General features: G+C 34.6%; 2 protein-coding genes across 2 annotated transcripts; both read right to left on the bottom strand.

The window, feature by feature from the left end:
- Nucleotides 1–3,656: 3,656 nt before the first annotated feature.
- Nucleotides 3,657–7,897, bottom strand: LOC107861676 (transmembrane protein 87A-like). Its single transcript, XM_016706985.2, is given in 6 exon segments — nucleotides 3,657–4,054; nucleotides 4,514–4,650; nucleotides 5,432–5,527; nucleotides 5,645–6,272; nucleotides 6,274–6,561; nucleotides 7,502–7,897. Coding segments are annotated over 6 exon segments (1,545 nt in total). The 5' UTR covers nucleotides 7,729–7,897; the 3' UTR covers nucleotides 3,657–3,885.
- Nucleotides 7,898–10,205: 2,308 nt separating this feature from the next.
- Nucleotides 10,206–19,333, bottom strand: LOC107861675 (sm-like protein LSM1B). Its single transcript, XM_016706984.2, has 5 exons — nucleotides 18,938–19,333; nucleotides 11,141–11,209; nucleotides 10,947–11,062; nucleotides 10,789–10,851; nucleotides 10,206–10,667 (listed from the first exon to the last, which is right to left on the bottom strand). Exons 1-5 carry the CDS (start codon nucleotides 18,996–18,998, stop codon nucleotides 10,590–10,592), a joined length of 387 nt encoding a protein of 128 aa, XP_016562470.1. The 5' UTR covers nucleotides 18,999–19,333; the 3' UTR covers nucleotides 10,206–10,589.
- Between the last annotated feature and the right edge of the window lie 415 nt (nucleotides 19,334–19,748).

The raw sequence follows: 19,748 nt of genomic DNA, 5'->3' as shown, positions 1-19,748 counted from the left end.
CTATGCTACTAGTACCTTCCTCCAAAATCTTGAGCGCACTCTTAAAACTGAGTTCAACAATATTTTAAAGCAGGAGGAAGATCATTGGAAAATGCGCTCCCGTATTAACTAATTTAGTATGGGAGATGCGAACACTAAGTATTTTCACATGTCTGTCCTTAATAGGCGTCGTAGAAATAAGATCTCTTATTTCAAGGACTCGAACGACAATTGGATCACTGACCCCGAACAACTCTCGCATCATGTTTTTACCTACTTCTCCCATTGTTTTACTACTGATCACATCCACACCGACTGGTCTCATTTAAAACAATCTCATACTAGTTTCCATAAGCTAGATCTCTCTGTTTTGGATAACCCTCTCCAGGACTTTGAAATATCCCAGGCTGTGTTCTCCTTTAAACCATTCAAAGCTCCAGGACCGGACAGGCTCCACCCCCACTTTTTTCAATCTCAACGGAGTATTGTTGGACCTTCAATCAAAGCCCTTTGCCACACGGTCTTCAATACTCAGACTCTCCCAGATTCTATGAATGACACCCTCCTTTGTCTAATCCCAAAATTTTCTAATGCAAATCTTCTAAAAAAAATTCGTCCTATCAGCCTTTGTAATATTACCTATAAAATTATTACTAAAATCATCGTCAATCGAATCAAACCCCATCTTATCAGCCTCATCAGTCCTTATCAAGCCAGCTTCCTGAAAGGGAGTCGGACTTGTGATAATGCTATCTTGGTTCAAGAATTAGTTACCCATCTTACTCGGTCCTCTAAGAAGTCTGCTAACCTTATCCTCACACTAGATCTGGAAAAGGCTTTTGATCGACTGGAATGGTCCTTTGTCTATCGTACTCTTCTGGTCTTTAAGTTCCCTCTGAAACTTACTAGGCTTATTATGCATTGCATATCCTTCAGTAATATCTCCGTCCTAGTTAACGGTACGCAGACTAGCTATTTCTCACCTTCTCGGGGAATCCGACAAGGTGATCCTATGTCCCCGTATATCTTTATCCTTTGTATGAATCTTTTCTCTAACTATATTTGTCATTAAGTCGATATTTTGCGTTGGAACCCAACTACTCTGAGTAGAGATGGACCTCCCTTCTCTCATCTATTTTTTGTAGATGACCTAACACTCATCTCTAAGGCTAACATATCCTCTTTCCATATGCTTCATGATTGTATGACCCGTTTCAGTATTCTTTCGGGGCAAAAAATTAATGCGTCCAAATCAAAAGCTATATTCTCCCCGTCCTACCCTCAATATATTCGGGCTCTAATTAAGGATCTTTTTGGCATATCGCCATCCGCCAGCTTTGGTAAATACTTGGGTTTTTTCATTCTTCACAAAAAATCGACACATGCAGATTTTCAATTCCTTGTTGATAATATGCGTCACAAACTAGCCTCTTGGAAAACTAAATTTCTTTTCCCGGCAAGAAGGCTTATCTTGATTCGGTCTAGTTTAAACGCAATTTCTACCTACACAATGCAATATTTCAAACTCCCTAAAAAGATCTGTTCCATTATTGATAAATTCAGAGGGACTTCCTTTGGGGTTCTACCGACCAAAAGCGTAAGCTACACTATATCAGTTAGGACAAAGTCACCTCTCCAAAAGAGTGTGGGGGTTTAGGTTTTCTACAGACTGATATTAAGAATCGAACCCTTCTAATAAGTCTAGCCTGGCGACTGTTTACCAACTCCACGTCTCTTTGGGCAAAGACTTTCCTTCACAAGTATAATCATGTTCGCTGTTAATCTATTACCTCTTTTATTTGGTGAAATATTCTCTTTGGAGGGTCTCTTTGTAGTCAAGCCACAGCTTGGACCCCGACTACGGGCCATTCTATTAACCTTTGAACACATCGCTGGGTCCCTCAGCTCCTTACCCTTCGGCAAATTATTCACGATCCTTTTGTTCATAAGGAGGAAGAACTTTGCCTTGCTGATCTCTGGACAGGCCAACAGTGGGATTGAGGTAAACTTTCCTTCGAAACCTCTTCTTTCTTCATCACAAAGGCAAACTATATACGTCCAAATCCATCTCTTGGTTCTTACAAATCCGTTTATCAAATGATTCATCCTTCCGTAGCCGACAACTATGCTTTCAATTGGGTCTGGAAACTCAACACCTTACCAAAAATCCGCCACTTTTTATGGCTCTGTTCTCATGACCGGTTGCCCACTACGACTTATCTCTATCATATTGGTATCTCACCGCAACCCAACTACCCAATATGCCACCTAGAGCCAGAAATCCCTAGCCACATTTTCACCCGCTGCTACGTAGTCCAAAAATTTTGGTTAGATATAGGTTTAAATCCCTCCCACCTTGATACTACAAACCAACATTGGCTGAACTCTTTAAAAACGCATCCCCCTCCCTTTCAGGATGCTTTTTTGGACTGGCTGATTTTCTTTCTAATGGTTGTTTGGAATATTTGGCTAAACCAAAACCACAATATATTCCATAAAAAAGCCACTCTTTTTACCTCTACCGCGATTAAAGCAAAAACCGTGGAATATATTTCTTATACCACCATTCCTAGTAATCAACATGGGACTGTTTCTATTAAGGTTCGATGGTTTCCACCCCTGACGGTATTTATAAACTCAATGTTGACAGGGGGTTTTCAGCGACTAACACTAGATGTGGTTTGGGAGGGATCATTTGAAATTTTTCATGTGATTGGATCACAGGTTTTTCTGACACGGGCAATAGTCATTGTCATACACTGACTGAACTTGAAGCCTTAAAAGTTGGTCTTGACTTAGCCATCGCACGCAATCTTTTACCTATTACTATTGAAACTGACTCGGTGGAGGTAATCCAACTGTTACATTATCCTACCATGGCGTTTACTAATATTTTATCTCAATGCAAGTCAATGTTGAAGAGCATGAGAATCCAGTGGTACAACATAGCTTTCGGGAGGCTAATAAAGTAGTAGATAGTTTGTCCCGGACAAGTTTCTCCTTATCCCAGTTTGATGAAGTCATTTCTTTTCAGTCTCCTCCGTCTTCAGTTGCTGTACATCTGCAGAATGATGCTGATGGTGTTTTTTGTGATCATTTTGTGTCCTGATCGCTGTTTAATAGCCTGTTATGTCTAGGAAATCAATCTATTTTATCTCATGTAAATAGCAATGCTAAGCCTATTACTACTATAACTGTTGTATGTAATTCTACCAGTTTAGGGACCTCTTCTGTGAGTGATCCCCTATTTTGTAATGACTCTCTTTATATATATATATATATATATATATATATCCAGTTTACCAAAAAAAATATATATATATTATACATCTATATTACATGCATAATTCATAATTCACTTCTATGAAATAGTACATATTTCTTACCTACCAAGTATAATACATTTTACTATACTTATCATACATCTTTATTACGCACATAATTTACTTTTAATACATAATACACTTTTAATACATAATACAGTTACTATCAATGGAAATAAACAAGAAATATGTTTAAAAGTAGGTAGTTATTTATATGTTTAAAAGTACGTAGTTATTTATTAAAAGGTAATCATCTAAGTAATTAATCCTAAAAAAAAATGGGGAGAGCTTATGCAACTTAAGGTCAATTCCTAGGTCCATTTCTTTCATTCTTGGGTGAATCCAAATGAAGTATTGGTGAGAAAAAAGCCATTCTCTAATTAACTTTTCCATAATTTAACATCATATAACATAAACGAACATAACTTCTAAAAAACAACAATTACAAATTTCTTTTACCTATAGACCTCTCCTGATTAACCTTAGTACTTTTTATACAGACATAGGTTTACATAATTCTAACAATATAATTTACTCAACTGACAGTACCTTTCTTATCATACTACAAAAAAGATGTGTTGCTTTACTCTGTCTTGTCTTCAACATCAGCACCATTAGATAATTCATTGTTACCCAGTGTTGGCCTCACTTCAGGTTGGTTCCTAACATCCTTTGGCAGCAGAGGGGACGGCTTTATGAGCGTCAATGTAGCGTCTTTGTCTAACTCTTCACCATCATCGGAGTAGGCATATCTGTTTTGCACGCGTATAAAACAAATCAATGAGGTTATAATACCAGAAAGAAAGAATATTTCCACAAACAGGTTTCAATTGCAAGGTCAACTTGCCATTTTGATATTTTGACTTCTTAAAGGGAAAACACAGACACGATGTGAGATGGTTCAAACAAAATTATTCAGGATCTCTCAGTTTGAAAATTTTCCAACTACAGGAAAAGATATCAATTGAAGGTTTGGATCCCATTTTCTTGTTTCTAAGAAACCAAAGATATAAAGCTACAGCACCAAACAACACTCTAATTAACATTTGGCATGGATGCCTTGTTTAAAGGCAGAAATGATGAAATATAGGAAGTAAAAAGTGTAAAACTAGTGCATCAAGAGCTTTTACCATATAATTATTCTACTGTCAGGCTGTGAGAACTCTGTAAAATGTATATACATAGATAAAAAGGAGGAAGCTGGGTAATACCTCATGGAGTTTTGAGATGGTGCCCAAAGAACGCAGATGATGCAAAGGAGAGAGAAGGATAGCACTTGCCAGAAAGCAGGAATAATCCATGCATTTTGCCATCTCTCATTGTACACATCAGTGGACTTGAAGTATAGCTGCCAAGAGGGAAGAAAGTAGTGAATGCTCCATGCTACGATACAACAGCAGGAAATAGTTGAGGGAATTCAAAAAGATCTATGTCTGATGTAGTCAGGCGAATATAAGACATGATTACACTCGTTTTCTAGTAGGTGTCCTTTCCCTTGAAGGCACCACATCAAGTGTCACAACTCAAGTCCAAACGGAACTGAGCTGATGCAATTGGCAAACTAAGAATATATAGCTGTCCAAGTTTCCTTTTTGACTATCCGAAAAGGAATTCAGGCCAACAAAAAAAAGACAATTTGATATATGATGCTCAGACTAACTAGTCTTTGAAGGGGAGCTTTGGAGTAATTGGTAAAGTACGGGTTCAAGCCGTGGAAACAGCTTCAGCGGGTAAGGTTGTGTATAATAAACCCTTGTGGTCCGGCCTCCCAGACCCTGAATAGCACAAGCTTTAGTGCACCGGCTGCACTTTTTTGGACACATTTACTGGCCTCAAAATATGAAAAGAAACATGATCCCCTTGAAGATATTTAGGGGCTAATTATGCTTTTACTTTCCAAATTTATTGGAAATCTAGGTCCCCTCTCCAGAATTGAGTTGCAGCCCAAGTTTGGTAGGATTAGACATGTTTCTCTGTTCGGTGTTTAGTTATTCAGAAAAAGTCAACCTGTTCATATCAAGCAGCCCAGTTGAGTTCCTTAAACCCTTTCCTTATTAAGTCAAAACTCCTTTCTGAAGAAAGAAGCTAAAGGAAAGAACCAGCCACATCTTGAAGAAATTGAAAAGTACCTCATAACACGTCCATCCAACAGATAAAATAACAGTGACAGCCAATGCATTTGTGAACTTCCGGTAAATGTCTAGTTTGGCCAGCAACCTTCTAGCCTGTCAGATCCCAAATCCAGCAACTGAATTAGCAAGGAAATGGAAACAAGAACCTTCTCTACACTAGCAACTGGCAAGCAAATAAATCAAAGTGATAAAACAGAAATCACAATATACCTGAAGCTTATTCAAAGTTTTCGAAAGGGCGGTGAATATCCAAAGGATAAAGAAAGCATCTAAAATTGCGACAGGAAGTACAAAAAATAACCTTGCTTTTCCTGAGAAATCACTAACAGCACCAACATTTTCTACCAGTTCAAGCACTTCAGAAGCCAAAAAAAATGTTCCTCCAAGCAAAAGGACCTTTGATGTGAGACCACCCAGAGTAGGTCTAACGACACCAAAGCCCATAGAGACTATCAGAATGACCAAACGTGAAACTGTGCGCTTTACCGTACCAAAGGTCACTGCCCACACAGTGGTACCAGTGGGCCTGACTCCAGTTTCATTGAATTCAGCATAGTCGAAGTACCAAAAGGCCATTTCAAGCATGCCCAATGTTATAACGAGTGTAATACAATTTTGTAACGGAATAACTTCTCTCCAGAATCTTGCATACTGCGAAAACCAAAAGATCCCAAGTAACACAAATGCAAGAGACATGCACCCATAGAAGTTCATAAGGGGAGCCATTCTACCAGGTAGGTAACCAGTAGGATTCTTCCATATGGTTTTCCCTTCAACAGTAACTTCCTTAAGATTTGGTTCACAGTGAATAAAGTACACATTATACATCTCAGTTTTTAATGGGGATTGATCTTGACGTCAGTGCTACATCAACCTCATCATTGCTGAATGAGGCACTAAAAACTTTAGGCCATCCGGGATTATTAGCAGATGGGCGATGAATGATTTGCCCTTGTGTACAAACTCCAAGTTTTGCAAGATCTGCTGTACAACAAATAGCTCTTTGGCCACCATAAGCAGAGCCACCAATCGTCTCTCGATCATCCACATCAAAAACAATTGCATGAATTGGGCCTGAACTAAAGTTTGAGAATTCTTTTGGCCTCCTAAATAAAATCTTTTCAAATCTGTTAAAAATGAGAAAGGTCAGTAATCTACAGACTCCTACACACAAAACTGGGTAAAAATGAACAATCATATTCATTGGCATGAATCAGAAAGCATAAGAGCACAAACCAGCTCATTATTTCCATTAAACTTGATTTATTCTATTTTTTGAAACAAACACAGAAGCTAAGCGAAGTACAAAACCTTCGGATTGTTTATGTGGTTTTCATATATCCATCTGGTTCTATTCGGGCCAAACTTCGTACAAACTACGTAATATAGCGAGAACAATATCTTCTTTGACCCACACACTGTAACTCAACAAAAAACAATTTGACATTAATTATTAAGCTATAATTGCTTTCAGCAGCAGAAATTGAAGGAAGACAGTGGTTTAATAGTAGCTCTAAACTTGAGTCTTTTTCGGGAGGAATCCTACTTAGAGAATTTCAATAACTAGGTAACTACACAAATCCAAATTGAACCCAACAACGCTAGTAGGTTTACTATCTAAGTTTTTTTTTTTTTTAAAAAAAGAGTATGGTTAAAAACACATCTAAGATATCCATGTTTTTTAAAGTTTTATACCTGAACTATGAGGTGTATGAGTTTCCTACTCAGAATTTTTCTTTTGTAATTGATAAGTTGTTTCCCCACCTGAATTATCACCAACATATTTATCAAAACATACCTCAACCATCATTTTAAGTAGGAAAAAAATTGGTGTCACGTAAGAAACTCACTCACGTAATAGTTCAGGTATGAAACTGGAAAAATTGGGATACTTTTGGTGTGGTTTTCACCTTCACTCTTACATAAGTGTGATCGTCGCAATTTAAAACTAAGCAAATGGAAGTATGTATACCGTGATATATAGTTAACAATTTTCCGCACAGATCTCAGTATATTGCTTCCTAAATTGCCAACAATTAAGAGAGTGGTGGAGAGAGGTAAAATTACCGAATGAAGGAGTCGGTGTTAGTAGAATAGGAATGAGATTGAATGAGGTTATTAGTAAGAGAAGAGTAAATTCCTTCGCTGCCTCCATGAACCACAAATGCATTGCCCTTGCTCACAAAATTCTCTCCCCTGTACTCGTGCAATGAACCTTCTGTCGTCTGCAATCGGAATAATAGTAGTACTACTATTCCTACTAGCGAAGCTCCAATTGACTTCAACGACAGCATTTGTGGTATCAGTGAAGCAGATCTGCTGTACTGTTGCTGAAATACAAAGTCCCGCCACCGGATTGGACCCAACAGCCACTAAGTACGTTTCACTACTAAATATTGATTGTTGTTTAATTGAGGTAAGCTTGTCTAATGTGTGTGCTATGCTACCTCCCATCAAATGATTGTTTAAATACAAGAAAATGCTTTTATAGACAAAAAAATAAATATATATATATATACTGTAGTAATTATTTTAGCACTAAACGTTTCAATTTGGTTACCTTATTTTTTTCCCCTGTTAAACTGTTTTAGAAAGTATATTTTTTAAAATTTTTGATAATTTTTTATTTAACTCTTACCATAATATGTCAAAGATCAAAAGAAATTATTTAACTGATAAAATAAATAATGGGATATTTGATTTATTGTGTATAATTTAGTGAAAAAAAAAGGAAGTTTTAAAATCTAAAGTAATGAACATAACTTTTATCATTTTATATTAGTATAAATAACATAAACATCAACCTTTTAAAGTAATTATATTCTTTCTCACTTTTTTAATAACTTTACTTTCTATCCCTATTAATATACATAACATAACCGATATATATAAGATTCTGTGTATATGTGGAATTTTTATAATATGTTTAAGGAGTTGGAATTTTTTGTAATGTTGAAAACATAAGTTGTGTATTTGTGTAATTTTGGGTTTATAATATTTTTCTTCGTATATAATAACTAATCAGCTTACGCCGTGCTATACGGCCCAATATTTATCATTAAAAATTCTACGTTGTATATAATTCTATCATTTAGTTAAAATCTTTATTTGTTTGGTTGATAAATTATAAGTTAGACATATATTATTATATTTAGATTGATGAAATTTGTATAATAATATTTTAAATTGTTCAAACTTTTGTGGCATTAATAGTTAATTATATTATTTAAATAATTTATATTTTAATTACTGTGATTTGTAATTCTTTTCTTCTATTCTACTAATTAGAAGTGACATAGTAAAATTATTATAACAAATACTTTTGAAAATTTTTTAAGTGGTCACATATAAGACGTCAAGTTAATTTAAAACATCGAAAAATAATTTATCATTTATGTCTTTTTTATCTTTTTTATTTTATTATTAATTTTTTAATACTTAAATGACTTATAAAAACATCAAAAAATAATTTATTATGTTTTTATAAGTCATTTAAGTGTTTTCTTATTTCTTAGTTCCAATTTTCTTATTTAGTGTTGCCTTTATTTCTTGTATTTTCTTTTTTTCTCTGGTTTCATTTCTATTATTTCTTATTCCTGTTTTTTCCGTTGTGTCATCCTTCCTCCTTGTTTATTATTCTTTATTTTAAGTCGGGGGCCTATTGGAAACAACTTCTCTATTTCTTCGAAGTTTGCGGTATGGACTGCGTACATTTTAACCTCTCAGACCCCACTTTGTGGAAATACACTGAATTTATTGTTGTTGTTTTAATATTTAAATAATTTGTAATAATTAATTATGAGTAACAACCGAAAAAGTTATATCATAAATATCTATTTTAAATTTTTTATTAAATATTTTTAACTTTTTAATACGTAAGTAACTTATTATAATTATAAAATCACAATTAAACAAGACATATCGAGCTTGAGCTGCTTCAGCTACTTCTTTGCCACACAATTAAATTATACGTGTGTTAAAAGACGATCCAAACGGGTAGGTCGGTGTTGAAAGTCAAGTGATGATGAATACTCATTAATTGTGACTTGTCCTTTACTCCATTTTACCACGTACTCCTGCACTTGACAATTCATGGATATACATAAACTATGTTCTTGTCGGTTCATGCTTTTACTTCCAACTTCTGCTTGACAAATGAGAAGCAAAACAGACTTCTTTCTTGCTTAGTCATACCTCTCCCACTTAGATATATTTCGGAAGGATGAATTAGTTAATGTGTGCATTAACTTTGTGTGTATTGTCACTAGTATGTTTGATACATTCATTTCGTATTAACTATTCATACATGCATTAGTAGGATTTTTCAAGTGCCAATCTCAGAATATCGACAATTCTATCTTCAACATATCTAGTTACATGGTTCAGCACTCAAAGAGTTATAGTTGGAAGACTTTCACCCAATCTGGTTCTGATGTGACAAGCATCTTCAATGGCGATGAGATGTTCCAGCAACCAGAGTTCAGAGTCTCTGGCTTCCCCCTTTTCACATGGGTGCTGCTACCATGCAGGAAGCTGAAAACTTCATGCATGTTGAAACCTGACAACACGCTTGTATCATCCATGGTGGCGATGCCAACAAAGGCTGCATTGCAAATGCAATGCATTCTTATTGGTGCACACAAATGGGTTGATTTAAGACGGACCCAAATTTACCCTCTTTTTTTATCTCAATAAATTCACCACAAGTTCTCAATCGTTCCAAATCAGTCTGAAATACAAATGACTAGACGTAAATAGTAATAGTACAAGATTGGAGCAATGCGCTTAATTAAATAGTAGACGTAAAACAACTATATTACGCAGCATTAATTGTTATCTGATAAGGCAAATGCAAAAATTCCCATCTCACAGCATATACAGTGCACCATAAAACTAAAGTTCCTCCAGACTAGCATAAAAAGGAAATGGAAGAACTCCCAAGACTTGTGTTTTACCATCTTTATGATCCCACCACAGTCCGTACCATCACCAATAATCTCTACTCAAACATTATAAAAGAATATCCATTTATGGTGCACGTGTTACAATGAACACTTCATGTAACAGAAAGAACATCCCCAGAGACGAGGAATCCCAGAAAACCATGCAGCAACTGCGATAAATATTTGCAGAAGACATGGCATTATAGGAAACCTCAGTCCATATCGAGGAATTCCATCCTCTTTCTCATTGAGCCTTTCAGATCTGTAGCGTCCCTTTCTGCTTTCTGGGCCTGGTGGATGGATAGGTGATATGCATTAGAAACAAATCAGAAGTCTCAATTAAGGAATGTAGCAAATACAAGGATGACCATACAAACAGCATATTATAAACTAATAATAACAGGATCTTACCTTTCTTATCTCAGCCTCTGAAACACGCGTCATATGGGGAGGAAGCTCCTCCTTATCTACGTCCTGACCAATCAATACAACATTACATAAGCCTTACGGATATATATAGTTATGGGGATAGCAAAGAACTTTTTGTATTGAGAAAAAGCAAGACTTACCAGTTCACCAATTAACACAACATTCTCCCCACGTATAATATAAAGACCTAATGGGATATCACAATATAGATCACCAACAATAGCACGCTCGCATGCACTTTCAAGAACAGCATTAGCTACAAATAAAGGATGGAATTTTTGTCAGCTGGTTAACCGCTGCCGTGAAATAGAAAGTAATGACAGGAGAAACCTACCAAATTGGTCAAAAGAACGAAGTATTCCTAAAAGCTTTCGCCCATCTCGCAACAGCACAAGAAGTTTCTCTGTGAAGGATAATAAGTCAAACTCAAAAAGAGCATGAAATAGAACCGGTAAATCTATAATAAAAGGTTTAGTTATTGCTCATGGATTAATCTATGAGCACATGGACTTACAAAAAAAGTTAGCGCCTCAGTTATTTTTTAGTTACTGGCACCCCATTATAGCATTAGCTCCTATATTCCATCCATTAACCAAGTGCTCAAGAGATGTAAACAATCAATTCTTTAGATTACAGTAAATGGTAGAATAAGTAGTATCATAGCTTCCTAAAGGTATATCGGGGCCCAGGCCAACTTTCTCACCTTTCTCACCTCGACTAATCCCAGCTAGAACAGATGGAAAGAAATCACTTGGTATTTTGTCCCTGCTGGGATTTGAACCTAAGATCTCATAGTTCTCAACCCACTTCATTGACCACTAGGCCACGCCTTTGGGTGCAATATACGGATCACATATACCAATAATAATCGTGGTTTCTATCACTGAAGCAATCGAGATAGGAACGCATGAGAAACAAGAACAAGAACAACAACAATGTTTTTTGATCAAGCAAAAAAGTTTCATTGGTAAAACAAGGCCAACTTGGCAGTATACAAGAGGTACTCCAAAAACGAGGAACCTACAAAATATGGTTCACTCCAAAAGACACCCAATCTTCTAACAAATAGGAACTACATAGGCGCACCAAAAGAAAATGAGGGATCGGAGGCTACTACTCAATTGAGCAAAGCTCATCTCCACCCCATCAAAGCTCAACTATTTCTGCCTTACCAAATTGACCAACAATAAAGCAAGAGAAGTAACAATCCAAGCCTTATACCTTTTTCTCCTAGGTCCACTCTTCCAGTTGCACAACAATTCCTTCATGGATCTTGGCATTACCCAAGGCACGCCCCAGACACTCCAAAAATGTTGCCGCACCCGTGTCGATCCCTTCAAAAATACTATTTTTGGAGGATCCGACACACACAAATCGACATTTTTGAAGAGTCCGAGCAACATAGCACCAAACCACCCAAAAATATCCCTCATAACCTCGTGGTTAACTTGCATTGTAACAGAATATGATCCACGTCCTCACCCATCTCCTTACAAAGAAAACACCATCTTAAGTAGAAAACCAATAATTTTTTAAGATTCTCCACTGTCAAAATCAACCCTCTAACAGCTAAACATGTGAAGCACATCTTCCTCGATACCTTAGGTATTTAGATCGAAATATATGGGAAACTATCCTCTTCCCTAACCAAGAGCTTCTCCTAGAAAGTTTTAACAGAGCACACTTTGTTGTTTTCCAACTCTCAACTCAATGCAGTGGTCTGTCGCCTGGCTCACATTTCCAAAGATTAGCAACCTTAGAAATGATCTTAAGTATGTTTCCCACAAGACTAATAGGTATGTAACCGTCTTAGAAATGATCTTGAGTATGTTTCCCATAAGACTAATAGGTATGTAACCGTTGATACTAGTAGCATCTTCCTTCTTAGGAATAATGACAATGAAAGCAGCATTCAAGCTTCTTCCAAATTCACCCCTCTCATGGAACTCGTCAATAATACTAAAAACATTATGCTTGACCATGCTCCAACAATGTTAAGATAAAGCCGAAGTGGTGCCATCTGGGCCAGGAGCCTTGTCACCTACACAACACTCTACAACCACATGTACCTCCTCTTCTTCAATAGCCCACTCTAACCACTCACTATTTTCCCCTCCTACTTGATTGAAATTAACAAACACACACATACCAAAAAAAAAAATTATAATAATAATTTGGCCTCAGCTCCTCTTCCTCTTTGAACAAACAACACACCCAGTGTAATCCCATAAGTAGGGAGGGTGGTGTGTATGCAACCTTACACCTATCTTGTGAAAAAGAGAGCATGTCTCTGATAGACCCTCAACTCAAGTAATGATAAGATTGAAAACATCATAGCGAATATTAGCTATGCAATTGAAAGCCTGGACTGATCTTAATGACGTCTAAGCAACATCATACCTTGTGTATTTTCTATGTAACACTAGCCGGCTTACATCGTGCTACGCACGACCCAATGTTGATCCTTAAAATTTTTACGTTATGTATAATTCTATCATTTAATTAAAAGCTTTATTTGTTTGGTTGATAAATTCTAAGTTAGACATATAATATTATATTTAGATTGATGAAATTTGCATAACGATATTTTAAGTTGTTCAAACTTTTGTGACATTGATAATCAATTATATTTTTTAAATAATTTAAGTTCTTAATTATGGCGATTTATATTTTTTTTTCTATTCCACTAACTAAAAGTGATATAGTAAAATTATTATAAAAAATACTTGTGAAATTTTTTAAGTGGCTCCATATAAGACGTCATGTTAATTTAAAACATCAAAAATTAATTTATCATTTACGTCTATTTTATCTTTTTTTATTAAATATTATTAATTTTTTAATACTTAAATGACTTATAATAATTAATATGGGTAATTTAGTAAAATTACGATTGAAGTAGTTGAAACAGTCATGTCATAAATATCTATTTTAGCTTTTTATTAAATATTATTAATTTTTTAATACGTAAATGACTTATAATAATTATTTAGGGGTAATATAGTAAAACTACGATTGAAACAGCTGAGGCAGGCATGTCGAACATGAGCAGCCAGCTTCAGCTAGGGCTGTTCAAAACCGAACTGTAACCGTTAATCCAACCGCAAAATTAGTTTATTGGCTAATTGGTAATGGGTTATTGGATTAATGGTTGGAGAACAGATAAAATTTTTATAATTAACGGCTTATTGGTGCAAGGACGGATTACTCAATTTTCTAATCGGGTAAACCGTTAACCCATTAAGGATTATTATAATTATATTTTTACCCCTAGATATATAAGTATTTTTTATTAATACAACATATAAAACTCCATTTATTATTCTATTCACTTCTTAGTTTAAAAAATAACATGCCACTTCTTGTGACATCTAACCATAAAGTGCAGTCAGACTCCCTAAAATGTAAAGAAAATCTAAAATTAATTCTTAAACCAAAACATAAATTATTCTTGACAACACAAAGGACCTCAATAAAAATGAAACAACTCAAATGTGTCCTTCACAAAGTTTCATACAAAACATAAAAATTCAAATAATATTAAAGTTTTAATTTTTTTCTGTCAATCCAGTAATTAAAAATATTTCTACATACATTTTAGGTCTAGAAAAAAATTCTTATTTGCTTCGATGTTTTAACCTATTAAATAACTACCCGAACAAAACTCAAGAAGCCTAAAAGATTAATAAATAGATCAATCATAGTATACAAACAACTTAGTTGGTGAAGAAACGGAGGAACTACCAATAATCGCTCGATATTTCATTCTCTCTTAAATCTATCCGTTACACTATCTGATAGCCGTCCGTTAATTGTTAATCCGATACCGAACCAACCGTTATCTTATTGGGTGGCTAGCGGATTAGTATATTTAAAAACCGATAACCAATAAGCCAAACCGCTAAGCATAATTATCCAACCGATCCAACCGATAAGTAGCCTTAGCTTCAGCTACTTATTGTGACTTCTTATATAGGATACTAATAATATAATTTTTTAATGGTTAAATAACCCTAATAAGTAATTAGGAATGGTATAGTAAAATTACGATTGAAGCCACGAAGCTGACATGTATTAAAAGTGATATAGCATAATAACTATAAAAAATTACTTGTTAAAATAACCTAAGTGAGCCTCATATAAAACGTCAAGGCTAATTTAAAGCATCAAGAGTTAATTTATTATTTTATGTCTATTTCATCTTTTTTATTAAATATTATTAATTTTTTAATACTTAGATGACTTATAATAATCAATTAGGGGTGATATGGTAAAATTACGATTGAAGCAGCTGAAGCAGACATGTCAGAAATGTTTATTTTACTTATTTGTATTAAATATTATTAATTCTCTAATACGTAAATAACTTCTAATAATTAATTAAGGATGATACAGTGAAAACACGATTGTAGCAGACCTGCTGCCTGCTTCAGCATAAAACTCCCTCTTATATATAACTAATATAAAAGGCATATTTCTTCATTTAATAATTTAATTATATGCCTTAGGTGTATTAGGGAGCATAATATTATGTGAGTTGTAATATATGCACAATGAAGTTAGTGTTACTGGGCATACAATTGCCGATATTACTTAAGGGAAATCTTGAATAAACACTTGAAATGATAAAGATGATGTCAAAAAAAGAAGTAATTAGTTCAACAGTTTCAATTAAGCTAATCACAATTAAAAGTAACAACAAAGGTAAATAATTAAAGCTGTAAAATCATCTTATAAGGTTTTATGGAGTTGGAGTAGGAGTTGTCGAGATTCTTTTCTTGAATCACATTAGGAGAAAATGTACGTGTAAACGAAAAAATAAAGCTAGCTATTCCGCATGTTTCCTTTTCTTTCATAGTAGAGAATTAACATTATATAAAAAAACGACAAGTTCAATGCACAAAACATCTCACATTAGCAGGATCCAAAGAAGGGACATAGTCCAAGGAATGTGATGTAGACAACCTACCCTAATACAAGAATTAGTGGTTGCTTCCATGGCTTGAACCCATGACTTATGGGTCACACGAGGATAACTTTACCGCTGCTTCAAGGCTCCCCTTCCGAATTAACATTATATATGTAACTAAATAAAAACCACTGTTATTTTTCATTTGTCTTTAGATTCAATTCAAAATTATTCCTTTGTAATAGTAGTGGAATAATAAAAAGACATTTTTTATTGGGATACCTGGTAATCTCATAATAAATTCACATAATAGTAAAACATTAAATAAACGTGACATACCCAGTGTACTCCCACAAAGGGGGGTTACGCAGTCCATACCACTGCCTCATATGAAGTAGAGAGGTTGTTTCCAATAAACCCTCGACAAATAGATTCTTAATATGAAAACGATAAATAAACATGGCAAAATAGACTCATAATATGAAAACATGGAATGCGACAATTTATTTTTATTTATCTTTAAATTCAATATTATTACTAAGCAAATGTAGTGCAATAAATAAGAAGACAATTTTTATCTCATATTATTACTAAATAAACATGGCCACTAGACTCACGCACCTCCTATAAATTACACAAGCATTCCTCCCAAAAATGCTCAAGCTTATTCAGTCAAAACATCGGCATCCCTCTCATCTTTATCCATAGGTTCAAGCTTGTTTCTTTGGGAATCACTCCAAGAATATTTTTCTTTGTAGGGGTTGTCTCATCCGAGCATTGGTGCATTTGATTGACATCCTTCTCATCCTTAGCCAGACGTTCGAGTTCTACTTCTTCTTGAACCCCTGCCTAAGGATGAGAAAGATGTCTATCGGATGCACCATCTTTAGATGAGATGGCAAAAATATTCATAAAGTGATTCCCGAAAAAAGTAGAGCTTGATCGTCTGGCTAAGGACGAGAAGGATGTCAATCAGATGCACTAATGCTTAAGTTCTATTTTGCCATAGATATCCCAAACAGTTTTGGGGAAAAATCTAGGCAAAATTTGTTTGACCATAGAGTCTGTCATTTTTGACACATTCTTGGCAACCCCACCCCCCACACCACCCCAAAATCCCAAAACCTAGAAAAAAGTGTTTTGGGGGCCAAAATCTGGTTTTTTGGGTTTTTTTAAAAAAACTTATAATTTACCCCAAACTTTTATATTCTATAAAAAGAACCACTAATTTATCATTTCAACTATAATCTATCTATCCAATCAACACCTATTAAACCATTCATTTTTTGCTGTGGCTTTTTCTTGTGGCTATATTTATGCTATAAAAGAATTCACTATTGTAGTACTAGGACCCCATCAGCACAAGTGAGAAGCTTGGTGCAGCGGTTAAGGGGTTCAGAATTTGTGAAGGCTGCGAGTTTTACTCTTCGTCGCGCACTGTATTCACTTTTTAGCTTTGGCCCACAATGCATAATGATAGAAGCGTGACAATTGTGTGCACTTTTTTCAGCTTTGGCCAATGGAGCCTACTTTCAAGGAGAAAAGCTACATTTTAAATTCTCATTTGTCAAAATTCCTTTCTAGCATTGGTAAAAGTAATAAGTCCCAAGTATATACTATTCACTTGATCCATTTTTACTTGTTTATATTTGACTAAGCACACCCTTAAGAAGTAACTAATAAAAAATAAAAAGTTTACTGTACCACTTTTTGAATTGAGGAATGACTATAGTTAGTAAAAAGGGTAAACTAGAAACTAAGTGATAAATTATCTCTTAATTTTTTAAACTGGACAAATAAAAGTAGACATCTTTTAGTATAGTAAACAACTAAAAAAAGAACGAAAGGAACAGTTGCTACTTTTTTCATTGTAGGTTTCTTATAAAAGATTATTTGTATTCATTACTTTTTAACTATTTCAATAGCATAACAAATATGGCACATTTAAACAAAATAGTAAATTATACTAACATTTTTATTAGTATATTCTCTATCTTATCCCCAAATTAGGGATTATATTTAGATTTTTATTATTTATTCTTATTTTTCTCTCTCATTCATAAAAACACAAAGTGAAAGGAGAAAAAAGTGCAAAAAGATTTTAAAAGACTTGATGAAGCAGAGCAAAAGTAGGAAGAAATGTTAAACGTGACATGATAAAGCAAGGTAAAATTAGTGAGTTAAGCCCTTTCCAACCCCACCCGTTTATCATTCTTTAATTTTCTCGTATTTGCTTCAACATATTTCAAATCCCCTTGACAAAAATGCTGCCTCTGCCGCTGTTTATAATTACGATTTATGGAGCTAACTTGCAAATAGGTCAATACAAGAGGCTTTCCCTCACAATATATGATCTTCTCAAGCAGTGAAAATCTGCACTAGGTCAATATGTAGTATACATGGGATGTCACACATAAAGCACATTGACAAGGCAGGCAACATGGTTGCATGACGGATCCTTTTAAAGGCTTAAAATTCTATGATTTTCCTCCATCCTTTTTGTATTAACAAATTTTGAGAAAGACTAATTGGAAACTAGTTACCCAAGAGACTTCAAGCAATGTACCAGTACGGAGCACAAATAAGATATATTATCTTTTGAACCCAAAAAGTGGGTACACTTAATATAACTTTTTCTAGGTATGCTCATTCACATAAACGAAAAAAATACTTAATTTGATAATGTAACATCTTTTTTTAAAATGATCGTGGTGTCGGGGCCAACTTGCACGCACTTCGACTAAATCCAGCAACATATATCAGGTAACTCTGTCCACCAAAGCTAGGACAGATAGGAAGAATTACCTAGTGCTTTTTGTCTCCGCTGGGATTTGAACCTGAGACCTCAGGTTCTCAATCCACTTCATAGAACACTAGGTCACAGCTTCTAGGTACAATACTCTTCTATGTAACATCTTCTAGGTATAATACTCTTTCCCCATAAACGAAAAAATACTTACCTCTTTGATTAACACTAAGATACTAAAATCAGAGTTCAGGAATTGCCACAAGATCACAAAATAGAAACCGACAATGATATGCATTCATTCAAAACAAATACGCCGAAAATATTCCAATACCAAAATAGCCTAAAAGATCCTTGCAAAATTTAGCAAGAACAAAATTTTGAGTTTTTGACTCAACAAGTACAAAACTTTACTAACATATACAACTTGATCAAGGAAAGAGATCATACGAGTGATAGAAAATAGTTAAACTCACTGTCAAGATAACTTGCAAGAGATGTGGAGGTATAGATATCTTCTGGACTTGCCCAAGACATTGATGACGTTTTCGGTATCGAAAGAAATCACCTAAAAATGTTTCAGATTTCAATTCAATTTGCATTGGCAGCTCCGATTACCCCTTATAATGCCCTAACAAAAGCTTCAAAATCAAGATTTTTAAAAATTAAAATCCTAATTCTACCACCACACCAAGAATTAGCAAAACTCCAAAATCCTAAACCAAAGAGAAGATTAAATTGAATTGAAAATAAAAGAACCCTAAATTCAGATTGGGAGGAACCCTAAAATCAGCCTATTCCCAAATTTTGGGGAATTGATACGATATATTGCTCTTTCCGATTCTTATATTTTTGAGAATTAATTAATTTTCTGCCCGGCCTATTTTTGCAAAGTTATTTATATTTAACCCCTTGAAGTTTGATAGTATTTCTTATGTGGCCTTTCACTTTTTACTTTTTGCATTATTGAAGTCCTTTTTTTTTTTCTTTTTATTAATCAAACGATGTCACAATGGCGTAGAAATTAGAATGCCACAAAGGCATTGTTGATCTTAACTTGCTTTGTATCGTACTGCATTGTCATCCTATGGATTTATTGATTCTCAATAGTAGTGTACTAATTAAATACACAAATGAAATGATTATCGAAATAGTAAATTTGTTGATGTTCAACTAAATTAGTGATATAATTATAAATATTATTTGGAATGCATTAAAGAATATGAGAGCATGTATGATGCAAATATTGCAATTGATTGAATTGCTTAGATACGTATTTATTGGGTT

The sequence above is a fragment of the Capsicum annuum genome, chromosome 3, assembly GCF_002878395.1.
Source record: "Capsicum annuum cultivar UCD-10X-F1 chromosome 3, UCD10Xv1.1, whole genome shotgun sequence".
Lineage (NCBI taxonomy): Eukaryota > Viridiplantae > Streptophyta > Magnoliopsida > Solanales > Solanaceae > Capsicum > Capsicum annuum.
The sequence above is the reverse complement of the archived record's forward strand: the minus strand, read 5'-3'. Positions and strand labels throughout refer to the sequence as shown.